At 40.3% G+C, this 23,658-nt stretch overlaps 1 protein-coding gene across 1 annotated transcript in view; it reads left to right on the top strand.

Annotated features, from left to right (window-relative positions):
- The window catches only part of LOC126469585 (uncharacterized), a 328,341-nt gene that overhangs the window by 240,719 nt on the left and 63,964 nt on the right, over positions 1 to 23,658 (top strand). The window contains exons 7-8 of the mRNA XM_050096702.1: positions 5,876 to 5,915; positions 7,729 to 7,803. Of these exons, the coding sequence (XP_049952659.1) occupies positions 5,876 to 5,915; positions 7,729 to 7,803 (115 nt within the window). The remainder of the gene's footprint in view (positions 1 to 5,875; positions 5,916 to 7,728; positions 7,804 to 23,658) is intronic.

Here is a 23,658-nt window from a genome sequence, read left to right as displayed (position 1 = left end):
TGCCCCCTTGATGGTGGGGGGCATTTCCCTCCCTGTTGCTACTGCACCACCTACTTTGTCCCCCCTACGTCTGTCCCCACTTCTAAGCCGGAGAAGCGTAAGTCTTCTTCGGCTTCGCTCGCTAGGAAGGGGTCCCTTGGGACACTCACTTTCAGGTTTCTTCTAGTGGGAAAGACAACACCCACCTTTGGCTGAAGAGCCCCAAAGCAGCTGGTCGTAGGGCTTCACGCTCATCCTCTGTCCTGGAGACTGAGCCAGTGAAGTCCTCCCAGCTAGGGAAACCCAAGGAGCAGCGAGAGAAATCCAAAAAGAAAACCCCTAAGACCAAGGAAATTGCATTGGCACCCACACCACCACTACCTACAAGCTCTGCTTCTGAGGATGCGGTGGAGAATTTGGCGTCTGCTGAGGACCTAGATCTTGCCAGACCCTCAGACGCAATGGAAATAGACTGCTCATGCATTAAATCGGTGGCAGCAGGTGACTCTGAGGCGTAAACTTGCCTCATTGAATGTTCCATGCCTTCCTAGTCTCACGATGTTACCCTCCAGTGGAAATGCAGTGGTTTTTACCACCGCCTGGCTGAGCTACAGCAGCTGTTAAGCTTTACACCTTCTATCTGGATTGCCTTTCAGGAAACCTGGTTCCCAGCAATGCAGACCCCTGCCCTCCGCAGCTGTAAGGCATATTACAGGAACCGTAGCGACTATAATCAAGTGTCAGGTGGAGTTTGCGTTTATGTCCTAAACTCGGTCTGTACTGAACGTGTGCCCCTTCAAACCCCTCTTGAAGCTGTGGCTGTCAGGGTGAGGACAACACAGAAAATAACTGTCTGCAATGTATATCGTCCTCCAGATGGTGCAGTATCCCTGAATGTATTAGCTGCACTGATTGATCAACTCCCTAAACTTTTCCTACTTCTGGGACATTTTTAATGCCCATAACCCCTTGTAGGGTGGTACCATGCTTACTGGCAGAGGCAGAGATGTCGAGACTTTACTGTTGCAATTTGACCTCTGACTCTTAAATACTGGGGCCGCCACACATTTCAGTGTGGCTCATGGTAGTTACTTGGCCATTGATTTATCAATTTGCAGCCTAGGACTTCTCCTATCTATTCACTGGAGAGCACATGATGCCCTGTGTGGTAGTGACCGCTTCCCCATCTTCTTGTCACTGCCCAGACGTCAGGCACACGGACATCTGCCCAGATGGACATTGATCAAGGCGGACTGGGGAACTTTCACCTCTGCTGTCACCACTAAATCTCCCCCACACTATAACATCGATGTGATGTTTGAGCAGGGGACTAGCACAATTGTTTCTGCGACAGAAACAATGTCCTTTGTCCCTCTATGTCCTCCACACTAGTGCTTTTAGGATGGAGGTTTTAATGTGTTGCAGAGTGGCTGGCTTCTCGTTTTTATTCTCATGGTGAGCCAGCCATGGTAATCTCCTCTTTTGTTTTGATCTCTTCTACATGTTTCTTGCGTGTCTCTGATTTTCTTGTCCGATTTTTTCCATTTTAGTGTTTGTTGCCCTTCTGTCATTCTTGTGGTTTTCTCCTTTCTTCTAGCTGTGTTTTGTGTGTCTCGATTATTTTGCTCCCATCCTTGTGGAATTATTTTAATCAGAACAAAGGACCATTGACCCTGCAGTTTGGTCCTTCCCCACCCCCCTTTTAAACCAACCAACCAATCAAATGCTGTAAAGTTATGTTGAGAGTGTTAGAAGAATGGTAGGAAAATCACCAAATTAAACAGACATCAAAGATAAATGAAAATCAAGTCCATTTCATAATCACAATACCCAAAATATTCACCAGCTCAAAACAGTTCAATATGATGATTCACAAATTAACACATGCAATTTGAAGAATAATAACTCATACTCTGTCTGTTCTTAGTTCCGTAAATCAAGCGGCAAAAGTTAGTCCTACTATGGAGCACATTCAGACCTTTCGAAATATGAAGTCCCTTCAAAAGTTAGAGTATTGTTAGTATCCATTCGCCACCCAGAAACAACAACCTATATGACTGAATGGCACATGTTACTGTAGGCAGGTCTACCTTCTTCCAGAACTTACCACAAAGTTTCCAAAATTGCTCCCTTGAGCTCTTCATTCAGGAAGTCCCAGTCTCCACTTGACCCCGTAGTGTTCCGCTAATATTTGCTTTTCCATTGGCTGAAATCCATCTCCACCCAAAATATGTCATCCTTAAGCTCTACAGACTTGATTTGATTCAAAATGACCACCTCCTTGACTAAACTAGTATGTTACAACAATATTTAAATAAAAAAATATCATAAACTTTCAGTTACACTTAGGTTATTCACAGTTCTTATAAAAAAATGTTTGTTCATTAATAAATAAGCCAGCATTCTTGTACTAGTGCGCTTGTGTTAAGTGATAACAGATTGTTGCTAAAAACTGCTTAAACAATTATTTATGCCTGCCTGACATAAACATCTTCTAGAACTCTTTCCAATTGTGGTGTCCACTAACACATGCCATTGACCACTATTAAATTAACACAGTTTTTTAATGTCTTGTAATCGACATTTAAATAAAGTTACTGGCAAAATAGTGAACTATTCATTAAATTAAAAAACAAATATAACACTATGTAAGGTGCAAATCCAGGATGGAATGTAGCTGTGTGGTTTCAGTTGCCTGAGACTGCGGTCATATGTGTGAGATGCATTTGCATGAGTGTGTGTGCATGTGTGTCTTACTGTTGATGAAGGCCTTAATGGCCAAAAGCTATAATTGTGAGAGCCTTTTTGTTTTGCTTACCTGCGACTCAGCATCTCCACTATATGGTGATTGGCATCCTTCTCACAGTATGTAAGGTGCTCAAGCTATGCTTGCTTGCTGTGAAAATGTGGAGAATACAGTGTTCTGACAAACATTTGCATAATGAAAAATATGTAAAAGATATTGTAGATCAATACATAAGGAAACATTAGCGACAGCCCCGGACATTTGCACAAGCCCCGCCCATTTACCCCCCTCCACACCTACCCCCCGCCACACCAACCAAGAGCGCATCAATATGATCTTTGGTAGTCCTCGTCACTGTCGTGTTTTTGTTCGTCGTTTTTCGTTTTACCGCGGTTGTTCATACTAGCATTGTTGTGCTGTTAGTACTTCTTAGTAGTTTGTGTAAAACTGTCACAATGAAACACAGATATGCACTCTCAATAAAGTTATCATACACAAGGTACCTAATCTTGACTGTTGTTGCCAACTGCTGTCAAAACTGATATCTAACAGACATTAAAGTACGATAAGATGTGTTGGAATGACACTGACGAAATTATGTACATATGTTTAACAATAGGCAGCTCTAAAGCTCTCAAACACTGAAGAAGAACTCAAAATAATCTCGTATCTGCTATAAGCAAGCAATCATAAGAATTCACAAGTAAAAATTCACCCATTACACAGGCAAATATTAATGAACAGTGTCACTGTATAAATATCTGACTGCTTGCATTACGCATTTCTACATTATCCCACTCTTATATTCTTTAGTCTTAATGGGGTAATCAGAAACAAACCAAGACATCTACTTTGCCTTGTTTATGCACAACATTGACTTTAGACCAACGAGATAATCCTTGGCGATACTACCAATTAATATTTCCCAACAGAATTTCTTACACTACGCGAGGTGACGGAAATTTGAGCTCACTGCAGTTAACAAATATCAGATTTTTTGATATAGTGCAGATGAAAGCTCATGAAATAAAAAAGACAGTGTGGATACCATTTTTATTTTTCTTTCTAACTGATGATTTTTTAACTTGCATATTCAATGAACATATTTCTAATTCTTTTCACAATGGTACCGGAAAAACTGTATTTCATACTAACTACTGATTTTCTCCCTTGTTATGACTGGTATATCTGTGATACGAACAACTTTGATGCTGGAACATGCGGCAGACCATGGGCGGAGCTTAGGATATGGATTGGTGTGGAGGGGGGTGATTGGGCGGGACTTGTGCACCGTCCGGGGCTGTCGCTAACGTTATGTATACATAACACAGTTACAGATACATAGCTTTCAGGGATGTTAGCTTTAGGACAATCCTATCATCTGAGATATTGTAAGTGGAAATCGCATGAAGCATTCAAAAGTTGTTAATCCAGAGGTTCATTGTGCAAATATTTATTCACTATGAAATATTAACTTCTGTAATTTTAAAGATTTTGAAATACTGCTGTCATTGGATGGGATGCACCTCATCTTTGTGGAAGCACCTATTTATTCAGATTTTCATTAATATTTGGTTGTAAATTGTTATAGACTCTCGGAGAGCTGTAAGAAGCCATCTTTCAGTTTGTCTCAAAGCCCACCATTGCTTAGACAATCTCCTGCACGAAGGCTATATGAGTAACAGCTGTGAAGATTCCCAGCTTTGAGATTTTTCCCATTTCCAGCGATGCTGCTATTCTTTGTACCCGGACACGCTCATATCAGTCACCTAGCTGGAAGCCGAAGTCACTGTGGAGTGCCCTGAGATCTGGGCCTGCTAGCGTTCAGCCATACACAAAATACATCTTATCTCATAGCAATTCTAGGTAGCTGATTAGCTTGCCTACAGATGTGTAACGTTACAGCTCCTTGCTTAGCATGCATGTAATGTGAATCTCTCAAACAACCCAAAGTCTCAAGCAGCTGACTCCTGTATAAGAAGGATAAAAGAACTGCAGGTGCTCATCAGAGACAAGGGCATAGTCAGGAGTGCCATAGAAAAGTATGATATGCCAGCTTTTCTTTTCTATATACGTAAATGGTGTGAAGAATAGGGTGCACAGCAGTCTGTGACTGTTGATTATGCTGTAATGGATGAGAAAGTGTCATTGCTGAGTGTCTGTAGGAGGAGACAGAATGATTTAGACAGGATTTCTAATTGTTATGATGAGTGGCAGTTAGATCTAAATGTAGAAATGTAAGTTAATGCAGATCAGAATAAAAAAGCAATCCCATAATGTTCGAATATAATATTAGTGGTGTGCTGCGCGTCACACTCATATTGACATCTGTTCATAATGTTGCGAAATGATAAGAAATGGAGTGAGCAAATTAGGACTGTAGTAGGGAAGACGAATTGTTGAGTTTGGTTTATTGGAAGATTTCTAGGAAAGTGTAGGTCATCTGTAATGGAGACAGTGCATAGAACATTAGTTCAACACATTCTTGAGTACTGCAAGAGTTTTTAGGTTTACCACTAGATCAGATTAAAGGAAGACATTGAAGCATTTTGGTAGCGTGCAGCTAGATATTGTTGCTGGTAGTTTTGATCAACATGTTAGTAGGAATGCCAAGTAGTGGTACGAGGTACACTCTGCTGTGCACCACGTGGTGGCTTACAAAGTATGCATGTGGATGCAGACGTGCTCTGTGTTTTGAGTCGCCTCCAGGAGAACAGATATAGTTGAATGGTTGACTTAGCAACAGCCTCGGAGTTGTAACAGAGATGAAATTCTTTTACTCTTGGCAAAGTATACACTACCATTCTATTTAAAGATACCAGTCCCACAGCATGAAAGGAGAGCCTCTTTGAAATCTGGAATGAATGAAGAAGAGTAACAACAAAAGGTAGACTTTAAAGGTTCATATCCCAGTCCAGCACAAAGTTTTTACTTGTCAGATATAATCAACATAGTGTATCACCTAGTAAGAATAAAAGAGATCCATCTCCATTACTCATTATATTGCATAAAAGTGCACTCATTATAATTAAATTTTCCACATATCCTAAATATATATTCTTGTGATAGTGCTATTTAAGTACTACTGGAAATATCTGGTTACTGTATTTCTGACCATTACATAAGAATTTGAAATTTTCCTTGTTTCAGATGTTCTAATCAAAACAACAGGACAGCAAACCAGCCTGATGTAAGTACAAATTTTTCTCTAAGTCAAAAAAATGTTTATGAAGTATTATCTCATATGTTTAAGTAAATGGAGAAAATTATTAAACTTGTGTGTCAAATATAGCTACAATACAGAATGTTTCACAGACAATGTAAGTGGTTCATCCAGTGCAGTGAGGGTGGGCTTTGCCAGAATGGTATCAGTTAAAACCAACCAGACATGTTAGGAGTGCCTCAGAAGGAATTGAAAGGCAAGCTGGATGCCACTTAGCGCTTCAGACAGTTGTGTTAGTAGCATCTGCTAACAGAGCAGTGCACAAAGCAAAATGAAACCCTGCAAAGTAACTGCAATGAACTGACTGACCAATACAGATATTGTTGCTCAGTGTCAGTAGTGCAACTAGCTATTATAATGTGTGCATAATCGAGAGGCTGATCCTGATGTGTCTTTTTTTCTGACAAATTGTGGCTACATTTATCCGATTACATGAATTCGCAGGAAAGTAGTTGTTGGAGTTTTGAAAATCCTCATCAGCAACACTGAGAGCCTCTAAATGATGAAAAAGACATGAGCAGAGTATGTGATTAGTGCAACACAAATTTATTGGACTGATCTTTTTCCACTAGTAAGTTCTGGTAGATTTATGAACAACACACAGCAACCTTTTTCAGGGAACTACCAATTAATTAAAGGACCTTTGATTAATTCATGCAATACAGTTCAAGAGCACACTACCAATGCACTTATGACAGTATTATAGGGATAGTTCTGTTCCATTAATAATTACTGTTGAGAAGCAAAGTGTTGTTGAATAATATTAGAATACTGTCACATTAGCAGTTCAAATGTGTAGTGACTACTGTGAATATTGTACGGCATCAGGATAATTTTTTGATTTATCTTATTCTTCCATTGAACTTTGCTATGAGTTTTATCAAGTAGTATCGAACTCCTTTAGTTTTCCAAACCACTGATGCTGATGAAGTTGTAAAAAATAAAGCTGTAAACTGGATTTTGTGGCTTATTTTTACTCCTTCAGTTTGCATTGTTCGAAAATTGGAATTCTTACTATGTTATTACCAGCTGAAACTGAGTCTCAAAGTTTCCTCTCTTTCCTAATAATGTTAATGTGAGTAAACTAATCATAAAGACTTACCAAACTGACATTCTCTCTCTCTCTCTCTCTCTGTCTGTCTGTCTGTCTCTCTCTCTCTCTCTCTCTCTCTCTCTCTCTCCCTCTCCCTCTCCCTCTCCCTCCCCCTCCCCCTCCCCCTCCCTCTCCCCCTCCCTCCCTCCCCTCCTCCCCCTCCCTCACTCTTTTGTACAAAAACTGTTGCCATATTAGAATATAGCCTTCACATTTCTGTGGCAATTTCCAAATGTCCTGTTTTGCATCCTTAAGGAATTACCTAGAAATGGAAGTAAGGCAGTTAACAAATCATATTTTACTATTATTTATGGTGTTTCAAGAACAAATTCTTTCAGTATCAGTTCTAAAGTCAGTAAGAGAAGTTATTATAATGTTGTGTTCTTACTACATTATACCTACCAGAGATAAACAGGGATTATGACTTAGGCAGACTAAATAACTAAATGCCCCACTTCAAGTTAAGATATAAATTATATCTCCTTTACATCAAACCCCCTTATCTCTTCATGTATAATTTTGCTAACTGTCTATAATGATTTGAGTAAAGTTTAGTGGTGCATAACTATAAACAACTGAGAAAGTGATAAATTTTAAGTGTGTCTCAATAAGTTTCACCTAATATTTAATCTTCACACATTTATTGAACTGAATTCAATTTAAATCATTTCTTTTTTATGGTTCCAGTGCTCTTCTTCATCTGGAAGTGTAAAAGTAGCACGCACACCAACTGATTACACAAATGAGGCAGATTTACGGCCTGTAAGTAGTTTTATAGATCTTTTTCTATCCATAGTAGTTTATAATTTGCTCACCATTCAATTCTGTATGGAAGCAGATAGTATTATAAAGAAAACCGTCTACTCACAGTGCAGAAATTTTGTGTGATGGAGATATGCAGAAAGCCCTGCCAATGTCTTCAGACAAAAAGTATCCTCCTCATCTCATTCTTAAACAGATCTTCAATGACATATACCACAAACATACCAAATATCTGTAACGAAGGAGCATGATCTCATCTTACACTGATCAGACAGAACATTGTGACCACCTACATAATAGCCAGTATGTTCACCTTTGGCATGGATAACAGCAGCAATGTGTCATGGCATGGAAGCAATGAGGCCTTTGTAGGTCGCTGAAGCTATCTGGCACCACATCTGCACACACAAGTCACATAATTCCCATAAATTCCAGGGAGGGTGGAGAGGAGCTCTTATGCCACATTCAATTACGTCACAGATGTGTTTGGTCGGGTTCATATCTGGTGAGTGGAGAGGTCAGCACCTCAACTGGAAGTTGTCACTGTGATCCTTGAAACACGCCATCCCATTCCTGGCCTTGTGAGGTGGTGCATTATCTTGTTGAAAAATGCCACTGCCATTGGGAAACATCATCATCATCATGAAGAGGTGTACATAGTCTGCAACCGAAGTATAGTACTTCTTGGACATCATGATGCCTTGCACGAGTTCCACTAGACCCGAGGATGCTCACATGAATGTTCCCCAGAGCATAATGGAGCTGCCACCAACTTGTCTCTTTCCCACGGTACAGTGGTGGAGGCACTGCTCCCCTATAAGACGATGGATTTGCATCCTCCCATTGGCACGATGAAGAAGGTATCAGGATTCATCACACCATGTAACACTCTGCCACTGTGCCAATATTTAATGCTGATAATGGTCACATGCCTATTTCAGTTATAGTTGCCAATGTTGTGCTGTTAACATTGCCACATGCATGGGTCATTGGTTGTGGAGGCCCATCATTCGGAGTGTGCAGTGCACTCTGTTTTCAGACACACTTGCACTCTGCCCACCATTAAAGTCTGATGTTAGTTCCGCCACAGTCCACTGCCTGTTCTGTTTTATCAGTCTGCCCAACATACGACATCCAACATCTGTAATGAGGGGTGGCTGCCCAACACATGACATCTGAATGTAGTTTCTCTTTGTTTTCACCAAGTGTTGAAGTCACTCACCAAAGCACCCCTTGAACACCCGACAAGACATGCAGTTTCTGAAATGTTTCTGCTGAGCCTCTGGGCTATCACAGTCCGCCCTCGGTCAAACTCGGATAGATTGCACACCTTGCCCATTTTACATATGGACAGCACACCCACTGATACTGCCTGTGCCGTGCATGTTCTGACTAGCAGTCATTCCTCACCAGGTGATGCTACTGTGACCTGGATGGGTTTATATTGATGGTTGGTCAGTGGTCATAATATTGTGGTTGGTCAGTGTATGTCACTGTTCCACTGTTCCTGTATGTAAACACTAGGGCAGGGTTTGAAGTAAGGACACTCTTCTGCATAATTTTTCATACAGTCTGTCCTTTAAAAAATGGTAGCTTTCCATCCAACCTATTTTCAAGCATTCCTTTAAAAGTTATATCTCTTTGAAAGAAGTGAATGAGGGTTGTGTCCCAAGGCTCAAAGTAATGTTGCCTAATCAGTCCTGTCACTGGCATATCCTTTCAACTCACATGTAAGAGTAATCATGGAAATGATCATGCCATATACTGACCTTGCTGCAGCCATCAGGCAGCTTTCTATGTTAGTGTGATCATTTACTATCTGTCGACTTGTATATATTGTCACATCATAACCACACACAAGCCCAAATCTAAAACCAGTATCATCAGTGAAGTACAACATTTAACACTGAAGACAGGTTTATTATAAACACCAACACATAACCAGAAGAGAACTAAACTCTTTTGTGGAAAGTAGTGCTATTTATACAAAGATTGAATATTCCAGAATGTACAAATATGTCAGACATAAGAAATTTTTGAGAACCTTCCAGAAATGGTAAACACTAAATAACTGCTTGGGGTCAGAGCAAGTCAGTGACACTGACACTGCATGCATCACTGCTCATGGCATACATTAGTGGAAATCACTATGAGGGCAGGGTTCTTACAAAAGTAGTAGTACAATGTCTGCAGCATAAAATATGGAATTTATTATGAAAGTAGTAGACACATACAAGGCATAAGCAGTGGTGATGGATTTACATAGTTTCTTTCGTAACATGAGTAACAGAATAAGGTGTTTGCATTTCCTGAATGGAAATTTGTGCAAAGGCACTCAGTGTACTGTTATGTTATTGCACTGTTAGTACTTTGTCCAACCTTCGATCTTCCTCATTACCACAAAAATTCTCATCATTGATTTTGTTAGGGTTTGTAATTCTTACTTTGAAATTGTCACCCGCATTTCTCTTATTGCACCTTTCAGCTCACTTATGGCTTCAGATTGTCTTCCACTGCAATAAACAAGCCTTCCAAATATTCCCCAGCAGTTTTACAGGGGATTCATATCCAGGCTACGTGCAGGTCAGGGTAAGATATCAATATCTTTAGCTTCAAAGCACTTTTGGGTGTAGCAGAAACATGCACAGATGCTTTGTCTCTATGAAACATTAGACTTTCATTCCCTAGGTCCTCATACATTCTAATCAGTTCTGTCTGTAGCACCTCAGTGTACATGTTAGAGTTCATTGTAGTGTTCAGCCAAGCAGTGTGTGATTTACCTTTAGTGCAGAAGGCTGCTCAAATCATAACACTTCCACCACCAAAATTTATGCTAATTCTTACCTGCTGCCCTGTTCTCAGATCATGCCAATAATACTGAAATCCATTCAGCCCATCTAAATTAATCTTCTTCTCATCACTGAAGATCACATTATCCCATTCTAAAGTCCATGACATATGTTTTTCAGCAAGCTCCAGTGTAGCCTGTTTACACCTGAGTGTTAGAGCAGGTTTATGCAGTCTTTTCTTGAATTCAAGATGTTTGTTATTCAACACAATTTGTCACACGTCTGGCAGTTACTCACAACTATAAATCAGCAACAAGTTGAGAAGAATAATGATTTGTGGCCCTTTCTTTGTGCAAAAGGAGCTGCTTCGATTTCTCATATAATTTTCTACTTAACCCATATTTTGGATTGTGCACATATTGTGTGCCCAATCTAATGAAATTCAGTCACTGTACTTGAAGAGTTCAATTTCTTGGTGATTTGATGATTACAGAGTCCCATGTCCTGGTACGCACCAGTTTTTGCTTTTTCATCTCATGGAAACTGTTTTCTAGGTGACATTGTCACAATTCTGATTTATGTACACAACATGCACTGTCACTAATGGTGTCTGTATTCTATCAGCAGTAATGGAACAGACGCACACACTACCACCACACAGAGCTGACTGCCTTTATACTGAGTTCCACCTTCTACCATATGAATCTTTGACATTATTATACACTGTACTACTGACATCAAATGGGACACTATTTGACTGCATTTGTCAGTGTACTGCGTTACTGGATCTCATACTATTGCAATTACTCTGTGCACAATTATTACAGCCGACAATGTTAATTTTCCTACAAATATCCATGCCTTTATACTGATTTCCACTACTGCTCCCTCTCTTGGTGAAAGAGCGACCCACTGTTTGAGAAGATCTCATCGGAATTGACTACAGCACCCTGGATCTAGATCTTGGCAATGGTCCTCTGTATGGCAACACTGAAGGATCCTCGTCAGATCAAGTTGTTGCATCCTCTTCACTATGATGATCCCCTCCCATTGAAGCTTCACAATTGCCAAGTGGGTCTTCAGTTCCAATGACCAAGAAGCCTCTATCATCAATTTATGCCTCAGTACTATACTAGGGGTTCATACAGATGTGGACAATGTGTCTGCACTTTAATCTTCTGGATGAAAGGTCATAATCCTCAATTTTGTATAAGACATCTGACAAGTGACAGAGAATACGATAAAGTCTGAAGTAGTACTTTAGTAAGTTTTGTGAAATTGCAGCTCCTATATATTGCATCACACTTTTTCACAACACAGGCAGTACAATTTCATATTTATTGGCTGATACTGGACCTGCAAATTACAAATACACTGTCTCACTTGTACAGGAATAGCATTAATGGAATGTAAGAGTACAGGTATGACTTAATAGATGAAGGCATATGGAGGTCTGGTTCTGGCCATGATTCATGCTCAGAAAACCTTAGCAGTTAAGACAACTGCTTACATAAAGGAGGAAATCTGAATTCAACTCCCAGTCCACCGACAAATTTTCATTGTCATCATTCTATTATACAGCTGTAGGTGGTTCATATTCACAGCTGCAAATACATTTCATGTCTCAGTAATTTTTAGGATAGTCCGGCTTTCCACACAGGCATAAAAATCCATACCAAGTGTTCCAGGCTGTATCTCACTGCCTGCTGCTTGGTGTTTAGCTCGCTTGCTCTTTCTTCTGGGTGTCCAGGATCTGTGTGCAAGTCAATTGTCTTGCTCCTTCGGTTCTAGTCATAAAGTGTCTCATGTACCCATCCTGAGTATTATCTGGTTGAAATACGAACAGTTTGTGCAATGTCATTTTGGCCTCGCAACACTGCAGCAGAAAGAACGATGTGAAGCTTGTAGCATCTTGGTTCGTTATATTATAAGCGAATTTCATGACAGGCAGTATTGTATTCCAACCCCAGTGTTGGACATGATCATACATAGGTAGCATATCTTCCATCATCTTATTAACCATTAACTGGAATTGCAATGCCACTTTGGGACCCCAGGGAAGTATGAAGTTGTACTAAATTCTGTATTTGTTGATCAGGTAGTTCAGTACCTTCATATGGTGGAGAGACATATCACATACTCAGGTGACTGATGTCTGTTAGCAAGACAAACATTGTAAACAATGAATTTAGATACCCCAGGAATCTGCAATGCAGTTAGCGTAATATTTTCACTTTAGCGAATATGTCCACAAATCCAAAAAAGTTAACACTACAGATCCTAACTTTAAGGAATGTGTACTAAGATGGATTGAGGAATGTGGTGCTGACTATTCAGGTCAAGATGTTGATCCTGTGAACAATGTTACCATTGAAAATGCTATTCCAAGTGATCACTAAACAGCAATTAAACTTTCTGGCAATGAATCTGATGATGATGATGATGATGATGATGATGAGATGCAGGTTACTGAAAGTGAAGCTGAAAATTGTGTGTTCAGTGCACTGCAGATCTAGAAGACTCCTAAATATTATCTCTTTTTTTATGTGCATGTTTGGACTTGTCAATATTTTACAGTTTCCCTATAGCAATAAATGTATGCTCTTTTATTATAGTTTAGACCTTACTAAATGTGTATTGAATAAAAAAGCTTTTATTTGGTAGTTTTTATTTTACAGTTTTCCTATGGCCGTAAATGTATGCTCTTTTATTATAGTTTAGACCTTACTGAATGTGTATTGAATAAAAAAGCTTTTATTTGGTAGTTTTTTCCTTGGAGAAAAGATAAAACAGAGCGACTATGTTTATTTTTGTAATATCTTAAGTTTCAGATTTTTTTCCACTTTAGTTTGTTTCTAAATTGGTTGTAAAGAAAAAAAGTTTGTTTCCTTATATGTCATTGATTAAGTATACATAGCAAAACAACCACCAAGAAAATTACTACCAGAGATGATAAACTTTTTTTGTTTGAGAGTTCTCAGGATTCCGCAACACATTTAGTGTTAAAATTTCCAACCACATCAGTTAAGGGTTAAAATGTTCTGTGATGCCATTCATCCGTGGTTGGTAGTCTGTTGTTATCATGTGGTTGACATCGCAGTGCAAAATTACTCATGATATGAGTCTCCATTGAGAAGGTTTTCCACAATCAATCATCACACAAGGTGCTCTGTGCTTCAGAATGATGTCTCCTACAAGGAACTTCCCAATTTCCAGAGCTTCAGCAGTCCAGTCAGCACAGCTTTGGTGACAACATACTGGTTGAGGTACTCAGTGCAGACTATTATTCATCAATTCACATTTATCAACTTCAGGAACTCCCAAAGAGAATGATTCCAATTTGGTGGAATGATTTTGCTGCAGGCAGAATTGGTACCAGATGCCCCGAAGCCGATTGTGGCATGTGCTTCTGTCAGTGGCCTGTGTAGTGTCTCGTGGATTGGTAGAGACCTTGTAAACAATACCTGTCTCTGATTCTGTCTAGAGTCTTCATGAATCTCAGGTGACCATATGTTGGATAAGTGTGGAAATATTTCAGGATAGTTGGGCATAGATGAGCTGGAATGATGAGCAATTATTTCTCCCCTTTACATCATAGTTCCTCTGATACCATCTTCTGTTAATTAGCTGGAATTGCCCTCTGGTTGGTTCCTCCTCCTCCAAGGCCTCTGTGGTTTTTCAGCAGTGCTGGATCTTCCTTCTGTTCAGCAGCAGTGTTGGTTAATGCAGTGGTGACTGACATTGCATCCACGTTGTTTTGTTTCACCAAAGGATTCCATGAAAGTCAGCCAGTGTCTTTGTGTTTGCATCCACTTTCATGTCTCACTGTGATGTTGAACTCTTCAAGCCTCAGTGCCCATCTCACTAGTCAATGCAACAGATCCTTCAGGCTAGTCAGCCAGTATAGAGAATGATGGTCCATCTCAACAGTAAATAGTTTGATAAATGCATACAGACAGAAATTGTTGATGATCCAAACAACTGCAAGGCACTCTTTGTTAGTCATAGGGCAGTATAGATGTCAGACTTGGAGAGTACTCTGGAAGTGTAAAATATCAACTTGCCAGTACTTTCTTGATATTGCACTAAAACTGCACCTATCGCATAACCAATAGCATCAGTGTGAAGTTCAGTGTCAGCATTCTCATCAACAATTGCTAGGGCTGGAGAAGATGTTAGTAGTAGTTCTTGCAAGGGATGTGTCTTATTATGGAAGTTCTTTATGAATCACAAGTCCTACAAGCATATTCTAAGATGTTCTTATTTTCCCAGGATCAGGATGGACTCCATCATCATTCACTAGGTGCCTCAAGTTTTTTTTTTTTTTTTTTTTTTTACTTGAGCAGTGAAGAGACATGGTTTTTTTATTGAGGCAGTGGCCTGCAATCTGAACACACTTCAGCGTAGTTGTCAGGTGGCTGAAATGTTCTTCAAATGTCTGTGAAGAAATGAGTGTCAGCCAGATACCCAAGACACAATGTCTAATTACGGGATCGAAGCAGGTTGTTCATCATGCACCTGAACATGGCTGAAGTATTACATAGTCCAAATGCCATAACTTTGAAATCACAGACACCATCAGGAGTTATGAAGGCAGTTATTTCCCAGTCAGTCTCATTTATTTGCCAGTAGCGTGCGTGCAAATCCATGATTGAGAAATATGTTGCTCCTTTCATGCAGACTAGGATGTCATAATGCGATAAACATCTTTCTTTGTGATTTTGTTCAGTCATCTGTAGTCCATGCAAATGCCATGTGCCATACTACTTCTTCAGAAGGACCACAGGAGAGGAGCAAGGACTCCCTGAAGGTTCAGTTATATCATCTTGCAGCATCTTCTCTACTTCCTCCTGGGATATTCCTCATTCTACCAGTGATACCCTATACAAGCTCTGGCTAAATTGCAAGATGATCCCCAGTGTTGATATTGTGTTTTACCATGAGCTGCTTGGTCTTTCTTTCCTCCACTGTGGACTTGAAAGCATTATAAAACTGGTGCAGAACATCCTCTAATACTTGCTGATGTTGTTCCTTAGTCAGATCAGATCTTCTTGACAGTTTGATAATCGCCTCCTCCCCCATGTTATCTGTCATGGAAGCAGAACATGATTCTTCAATGCTGTCAGTAAGCAGCCTTTCCTGGACTGGTTCGGCTGCCCCTAAGAAAATACCTTGCGGGATGAGGTGTGGCTGCTCTTTATTATAATGATTCAATTATTATAATGCAATGAGCATCCACAATCCTTATGATCATCACTGTCTAGTAGATTTCTTTTGTGAACCTGAGTATCTTTTTGCAATCAACAAAAGATTCACAGCATCTCAATTTACAACTGGAAATAGTCTCAGTTATGTTGGGCAAGGTCGATATGTTCTCCCACATCTGCCGTAGGGATAATATTTGGAATTTGGTCATGCCTCTTTCATCTGACTCTGTTCTGTTTCATTTCCTCAATGCACAGACACCACTTGATGAATTCCTTGGCTATTGTGACATCCTTTACGAGACCAGCTTGCTACATGTCTTCTTCATTACCTTTCATCAAGTGTGAGATATTTTTGGCTTTTGTCATATTTGAATTCACAGTGTAAGACTTACATTGTTCCCCTAAGATATTAGACCCTGTTCTTCAGTTGGTCTTCCTCTAAGCAAACTTGATGCTGATTGTCACCAAATGTTTTATTCAGTAGGGCTGGAATATGTCCAGCTATCAAGCTTATTATCATTGTTCTCAAACTACTACTGGACTGTGCCAGCTAAGTAAAAATACACATTTGCCACATACATTATATCATCCCACATATTGCATTTTAGCCATTTTGGCATGTCCTGGCGAGTATCTCTGGAGAAAATTGATGGATGCCTGACATGCAGTTGACCAACTGCTGACTTGGAATCCATTGGTTTCCTGAATATACAGGCCGTAGTAACAATGTACTGCTTGTATTCTGGTTCCCATCCATGTAGGCAATGGGTAATTGGAGCTAAAATGATGCAGATATTTTGAAGTAGCCAATGTCTCCACTAAACAGTCACTTCATAACCACACTTGAATTCAAATCTGGAAGCATGGTGATGATTTAAGTTGAACACTTAGCCATCAGGTTACCTTCCAGGAACGTGGGTGCACTCAGCAATTTTAATATGACTTTCAAATGATAGAGCACAGCAGTCGGTCATCCTTTTCTTGCAGGTTTCATGTGGCAAATCTAGATTTTGGCTAGTGCCTAGCCATTACCAATGCACCATTTCATAGTATCAGTGCATGTTCTAGAGCCTCAGTCCCACGTTGTCTGGGCTTCTGTTGCAGTTCTTTCAAGTCTACTCTGTTTTGCCCAATAACATCTGCAAGAAAAGGATGACTGACTGCTGTGCTTTATCATTTGAAAGAAAAACACTTAGCATTGAAAGTGTGTTTATTATGAACACCAATATACAGCAAGAACAGAACTAAATCTGTGGACAGAGAGAGCTATTACTTATAAAGACATTGGCTACGTCATCATATACAGCCATTACAAACCTTAAGAACCTTCCAGAAGTGGTAAATACTAAATAACAAATAACTGCTGGTGGTAAGGTTTGAACTGTCAACGCGTAGCACGCCAACCGATGCTAACTGCTACACAACACTGCATGCACCACAGCTTGTGACAATTTGGCTGTTGTCTGGGACATATTTGATAACACAGTTGAGGAATGTTTCATGTCTTACATTGTTGGCAACTTCAGTAGCTACTTCACAAATACTACTTCCTTCCAAGCTACTTGAAAGATAGGCCGAGTCTCACGCCTTCTAAATAAGCTTCATATGAAGGGTGTAAAATATGTCTGATTGGATGATTGTTGGCCTTTTTGTGGCTAAAACATTGTTAATGCTCTACCCCTTGCCTTGCTACCTTTGATCCAAAGAGAAGCTTAATACTAGGTACTGATGCATCACAGTATGGGACTGGCACTGTACTGTCCCACAGAAATCCAGACAGGTCAGAACCATCAATTGCATTTAGAATGAGATTTTCACTCTGCAGTGGAGTGTGCACTGATTTGAAACGTCCTGGCAGATTAAAACTTTGTGCCGGACTGAGACTCGAACTCAGGACCTTTGCCTTTCACGGGCAAGTGCTCTACCAACTGAGCTACCCAAGCATGACTCACGCCCCGTCCTCACAGCATTACTTCTGCCAGTACCTCATCTCCTACCTTCCAAACTTTACAGAAGCTCTCCTGCGAACCTTGCAGAACTAGCAAGTTCCTCCCACTGGGGAATGTTTTTCGTGAAAGCATTAGCTCGATGGCATGTACATTGGCATGCGATAAGCACCCATATTGAACGTGAAGTTTCACCGTGGCCTCACCAGCTCAGCCATGGGATAGAGTACACATGGATTTCGCCAGTCCCTTTCTTGGGGAAATGTGGTTGATAATGGTGGATGCCCTGTCCAGTTTCCTATATATAGCACAAATGACCACCACAATGGTGATATCCACCATCAGGGTGCTCATGACCATATTTGCAATAGAGGGGCACCAGCTACACTGGTCTCTGATAATGGCCCCCAGTTTATGGCATTGGGATTTCAGACATTCTGTCTTGGCCACGGTATCCAGCACCTGACCTCCACTCCCTTCCACCAGCATCCCACTTGAAGGCAGAGCATATGGTCAACGCATTTAAGACCCAAATGAGGAAGTTAGTGCTATCTTTGCCAGTGGATAAGGCTCTTTTGTACTTCTTAGTGATATACCGTACCACTCAGATAAATGGGTGTAGTCTAGGGGAGCTCGTGTGTAGCAACACCCCTGTACATTGTTGGATCTCTAGTACCCTACTCCTTGATCCCAGCAGTCATGTTTTATGCCCCGTTTCTGAAAGGGTGTGTTGGTTTGGGCCAGCACATGTGTGTGTTGGCCAGGATGGGCAGAAGAGGTGATGGTTAAGCATGAGTTTCGGCAACTTTTTGATGTCGCGCTCAGAGACAGTAGGTGTGCAAAACACAAGAACCAATTTCGGCCACAACATGAGGATAGCCTGCTGCTGCCTAATTAGTCAATTCCAGAGCCTACAACCTGTATGGACAACATCAGTGTTCCCTCTCAGCGTATAAGACAAAGGGCCTCACTACCTCCGGCACCATGACTATTACTTAAGGTCACGGCAGCGTTCACCTTTTACAGTTGGGAAGAGCAACCAATGCAGGTTGAGCTGCTCTCTCCGAGACTAGCTCAGCAGCCCACTGAACACGGCGAAGAACAAGTGTCACATTTCACGCTGCCCTTGGCCCCAGCAGACACATTTGTCAATACCGGTGTCCTGATGGAACTGGTGGCTGGGCTTTTGGCATATCTCCCTCCACTTTCTAAATGTTTCAGACATAGATATGGGCACTATCGTCCTAATGAGCCCATTGAAGGGGGGAGGGATTTGGTATCTGCACCTGCCAATAATGCCATGGAAATAAAGAATGTGGAACCAACAGTACTGGCAGCCAGTGACCTGGTCATGGCAACCACAAACAGGACACACCTATGCTGTGTGGGGTGGGAAAAGCCCTTGGTGACTGAGGTGAGAAGTTAAGGTGGCTACAGACTCAATTCACTTTGGTGTCAGCTAATTTAGAAGACAGACATGCTACTGTCTCTCTCTCAGGTTGCTCCTTTGACATATTATGTAAGCAGTTTGTGTGTCTGACTTGTGTATGGTTTTGATAGGTTTAGTTCTTCCCATGTAATAACACTTGCTCTTGACAACTTGGTCTGGCCTAGGCAAAGTGTGGTGTATTCCATCATTTTGTGAGTTTTATTCCTTTAAATCCTTACATTGGGAATGGGATGTAAAACTAAGTACCCTACTCTGTTTGAGAGCACTGGTATTCAAATCTTCATTCAGCCATTTTGTGTTAGAATTTCTTCAGTTTTTCCAAATTACACAAAGTGAATTGCAGCAGAAGTGATTCATCTAAATAGGCCATGGGCAATTTTGTACTCCATTTTTTTTGCCATGTATATGCACTAAATATCATAAAGCCCTCTTCCCTAACCTTTCCCCAAGCACTGGTTCCTCTCAGTAGAGCTATGTAAGTAGGTTATGTCCTTCCCAACACTATCTATGTTCTCAAAATCCTCATAGTTCCAATCTCTGTTAGTCCATCTCCTGTGCTCTACCTCTACCCTCTTTTGAATTACCCATGTCTTCTTTTCTTCCCAACCAATTTGCCCCCTCTACCTTTATCCCTCACTGACTTCATACTTTCCTCTAAATCTTCCATCTATTTGTAATTTCAGTTCAAGCATCATATGTCAGTGTACTTTGTGTGCCCCTTCTCTAGCTCTGGGTCATCTTCCCTACTCCTGCACGTCATTTTCTTTGCTCCACCTCTTTGTCCTTGTATTCCATTTTCTACCTGTCTCTTCTTCTGTCTCCCTTTTACGCACTCTCTCCATCTGCTCCAGACGAGACTGCTGATCTTCCTAGATGAAGCAGTTGACACAGTGAATCTCTTCATGTGTGTTCCATGGAAAAATAAATATTTGATAGCAAATTTACAATATTCACCACCATTCTATGTGCATGTCCACTGCTCAGTACTGTCCCTTTACAGCAAGTCCTTATTTTTTATATTAATTCATCAGGTTCTGTAGGACCCTACGAGCCACAGCTACTTGGTCATGGAATGATTCAGTATATAATTTATGGAATGCTCAGAAAATTTATAAACAAGAAATTAAAGAATTAGTAACATAAGAAAAGATAGAGTATTGAGAAATAACACAGTACAGTGACAAGTTCTCAAAATATGCAAGGAACTCCTGTGCAGAATAGGAGTATGCCACAAGGAAACCTTTCAACTCGTATTTGTATACTTGGGGTTTATCACCCTTGTTTTCAGTTCTGCTGGAAACCTACTGAAAAATTAAACCTACTGAATATTGCACCCCCTGCGTACAGTGCTTAAGGAAGTGTTTCCAGTCAGGTGACATCCTCTGTTTGAAAATCTGGAGGGGAGTACAACATTTGCATATTATATTACTCACTTCTAAATAGAGGAGAGCTAACTTACTTAGCTTTTTCTGTGAGATTTTGTAATTTAATTCTTAAATTTCTTGGCTTCACATATTTAAGAAGCTTAATCTAGTGTTTTAGTAACTATGTAATGTACATTTTCACTGCCTGCAGCACCACTGTCATTTGTTTGGTTTGAACAGGCAGTGACCAATGTAGAAACCTCAAGTCAGTCATCAGCCTCCATTCAGGAACCAATAGAAGAGTAGGTCAATCATTTGTGTCTGCCATCATGAAGTCAACAAGTGTCACTGACAGGTTCAGGTTTCTTCTAGTACCTTGCATCTGTCTTCTTATCAAGTGTCATTGTTCATATCCTTGTCTAAAAACAAACGATGCTCATTATTTATCTGTTGTTTTCAGTTGAATTTTAGTAGTAGAATGGATAGGGAGTGTACATGCTGTGTGTGAACACAGGAGAAGCTCTTCAAATGAAGACACTGTTGGCTGCAAGTACCAATCTACAAGTTTACCTATGACCATAGTGACAGTGGAGAAACTGACGTGTCACATGAGACACCTCAGATGTTGCTTGTTATGCCCACAGGCTTTCCTGACAAGGCTCCTTCCAACGTGCCTTGTGCCAACAAAAATATTCTCTCTATAGAGCTCGCAATTGAGACAGATTTTAAAGTCATCTGGATACAAATAACCGGCATAAGTCAACTCAGGTTAATCATAGGTTGGTTTTACCAGCCACTCATCCCATAGCTACAAATGTAGAATTATTCAAAAAAATCCTTGTGAAATAATTCCAAATGAAGTGGAAATATTTTACACCTTGAAGCTACAAACAGACCTGACCTTTCCAACAGTGTCAATACTGAGACAGGGATTAGTGATCATAATGTCATCATAGTGACAATGGTTGCCATAGTTGATAAACCTTCAATAAGGTTAGCAGATAAGCAGTCATTAGCCTCCTAAGTATGAGAAATGAATGGATATTATGAAGGATGTAGAGGTATTGTGGGCTAAGTTTAAACTGACCATAGATCACATGCATCAGAAGTATGTTCTTAGTAAGTGGCTCACTGGCAGAAATCACTCGCCACAGTTTAATAGCAAAATTAGTAAAATTCTGAGGTAACAGAGATTATTGCATTCTTAGGTAAAAAAAGGAGTGTGAATATGTCAACTGGCTAAAGCTGCTAGAAATTTAAACATCTATAAAATGATTGGTACACAGAGTATACAACTACTTCCCCTATCACATCTTAGCAAAAGATTTTACTGAGAACCCAAAAGACTTCTGGTCCTACATAAAATTTCTAAGTGGATTGAATGAAGGCTTCCATCCAGTCACGCATCACCCCGTCTGGTGTTGGCAATAGAAGACAACAAAAAGAAAGGTGAAGTTTCAAATTTCATATATGAAAGATCATTGATCAAGGATGATCATACAGACACACTGCCATTTGACTGTCACACAGACTTCTGTATAGAAGACATAGAAGTAGGCATCTTTGGCATTAAGAAGCAACTGAAAGAGTTGAAAACATGTAAGTTATCACATCCAGACAGAATCCTAATTTAGTTTAGGCCCCTTATTTAGCATGCATTTATTGTGAACCTTTCACCCACCATAAAGTCCCAAGGAACTGGAGAAGGTGCTGGCAAAATTACATACCAATATCCTTAATGTCAGGTTGCTGCAGAATTCTTGAGCATATTCTAAGTTCAAATATAATAAATTTCTTTGGGGCAGAAGTGCTGCTATCCACAAATCTGCACAGGTTTAAAAGGCATCTCTTGTGTGTAACTCAACTTGCCCTTTTGTCACAGGATATTCTGTGAACCATGGATGAAGGGCAACAGGCAGAATCCATAATCCTAGATTTCTGGGAAGCACTTGATGCACTGCCCCATTGCAGACTCGTAACGAAGGTCCAAGCATACAAAATAGGTCTCCAGATATGTGAGCATTTTGAGGTCTTCTTAAGTAATCGAAACAAGTATGCTATCCTCAAAAGCAAGTGTTCATCTGAGACAAGGGTGTTGTTGGAATGCCCCAGCAAAGTATGATAGGACTACTGTTATTTTCTATATACATAATGGTCTGATGTATGGGTCGGGGAGGGAGGGGGGCAGTTGTTTGCTGTGATGTACAGGAAGGTGTTAAAGCTGAGAGACTGAAGGATGATACGAGATGACTTTGACAAAATTTCTAGTTGGTGTTATGAATGGCATCTTGCTCTGAATGTAGAAGGATTTAAGTTAAACTCAGATGAGCTGGGAAAAAACAATCCTATAATATTTGAATACAGTATTACTGGTGTGTGCTGTTTGACAGTCACATTGATTTAGGGGAGGTGAATAGTTGAATTCAGTTTATTGGGAGAATGTTAGGAAGATGTAGCTCATCTATAAAGGACACCGTGTATAGAACACTAGGTACAACCCATTCTTGAATAATCCTAGAGTGTTAGAGATCCCCACCAGATCAGGTTAAAGGAAGACATTGAATCAATTCAAAGGCATGCTGCTGGATTTGTTTCTGGTAGGTCCAATCAATACTTGAGTGTTACGGAGATGCTCTGTGAACTCATACAGGAATCCATGGAGGAAAGATGATGTCCTTTTCAGGAAACACTATTGAAAAAATTTAAAGAACAAGCATGTGCAGCAAATTCTGAACAATTCTACTGCTGCCAGTGTTGGTTGTGCATAAAGCAACGAATTACTAGTAGTGGTACTAGGTACTGACTGGTTGCTTGCAGAGTACTCACGTTCATGTGGATGACTATTGTTTTCATGTCTAGCATTCACTGATTGAATGTTGCAGTTTGTTCTGAATGAGTCAATATTATGAACACAGATCCCATGATAGAATATATATATTTTGTCATTACATTATTTTCCATATCTGTTGTTATTCTTGTGTGTGTCTGCATCTCTTTTTTCTCCCAGCTACATTACTGTTTTCTCTGCTTGCTTTCCTTACAAGTTTCGCCACATCTTATGTAAAGAGATAACCTCTCTTGGCTTCACTTTCCATGTCT

This window comes from Schistocerca serialis, chromosome 3 (genome assembly GCF_023864345.2).
Source record: "Schistocerca serialis cubense isolate TAMUIC-IGC-003099 chromosome 3, iqSchSeri2.2, whole genome shotgun sequence".
Lineage (NCBI taxonomy): Eukaryota > Metazoa > Arthropoda > Insecta > Orthoptera > Acrididae > Schistocerca > Schistocerca serialis.
The sequence above is the reverse complement of the archived record's forward strand: the minus strand, read 5'-3'. Positions and strand labels throughout refer to the sequence as shown.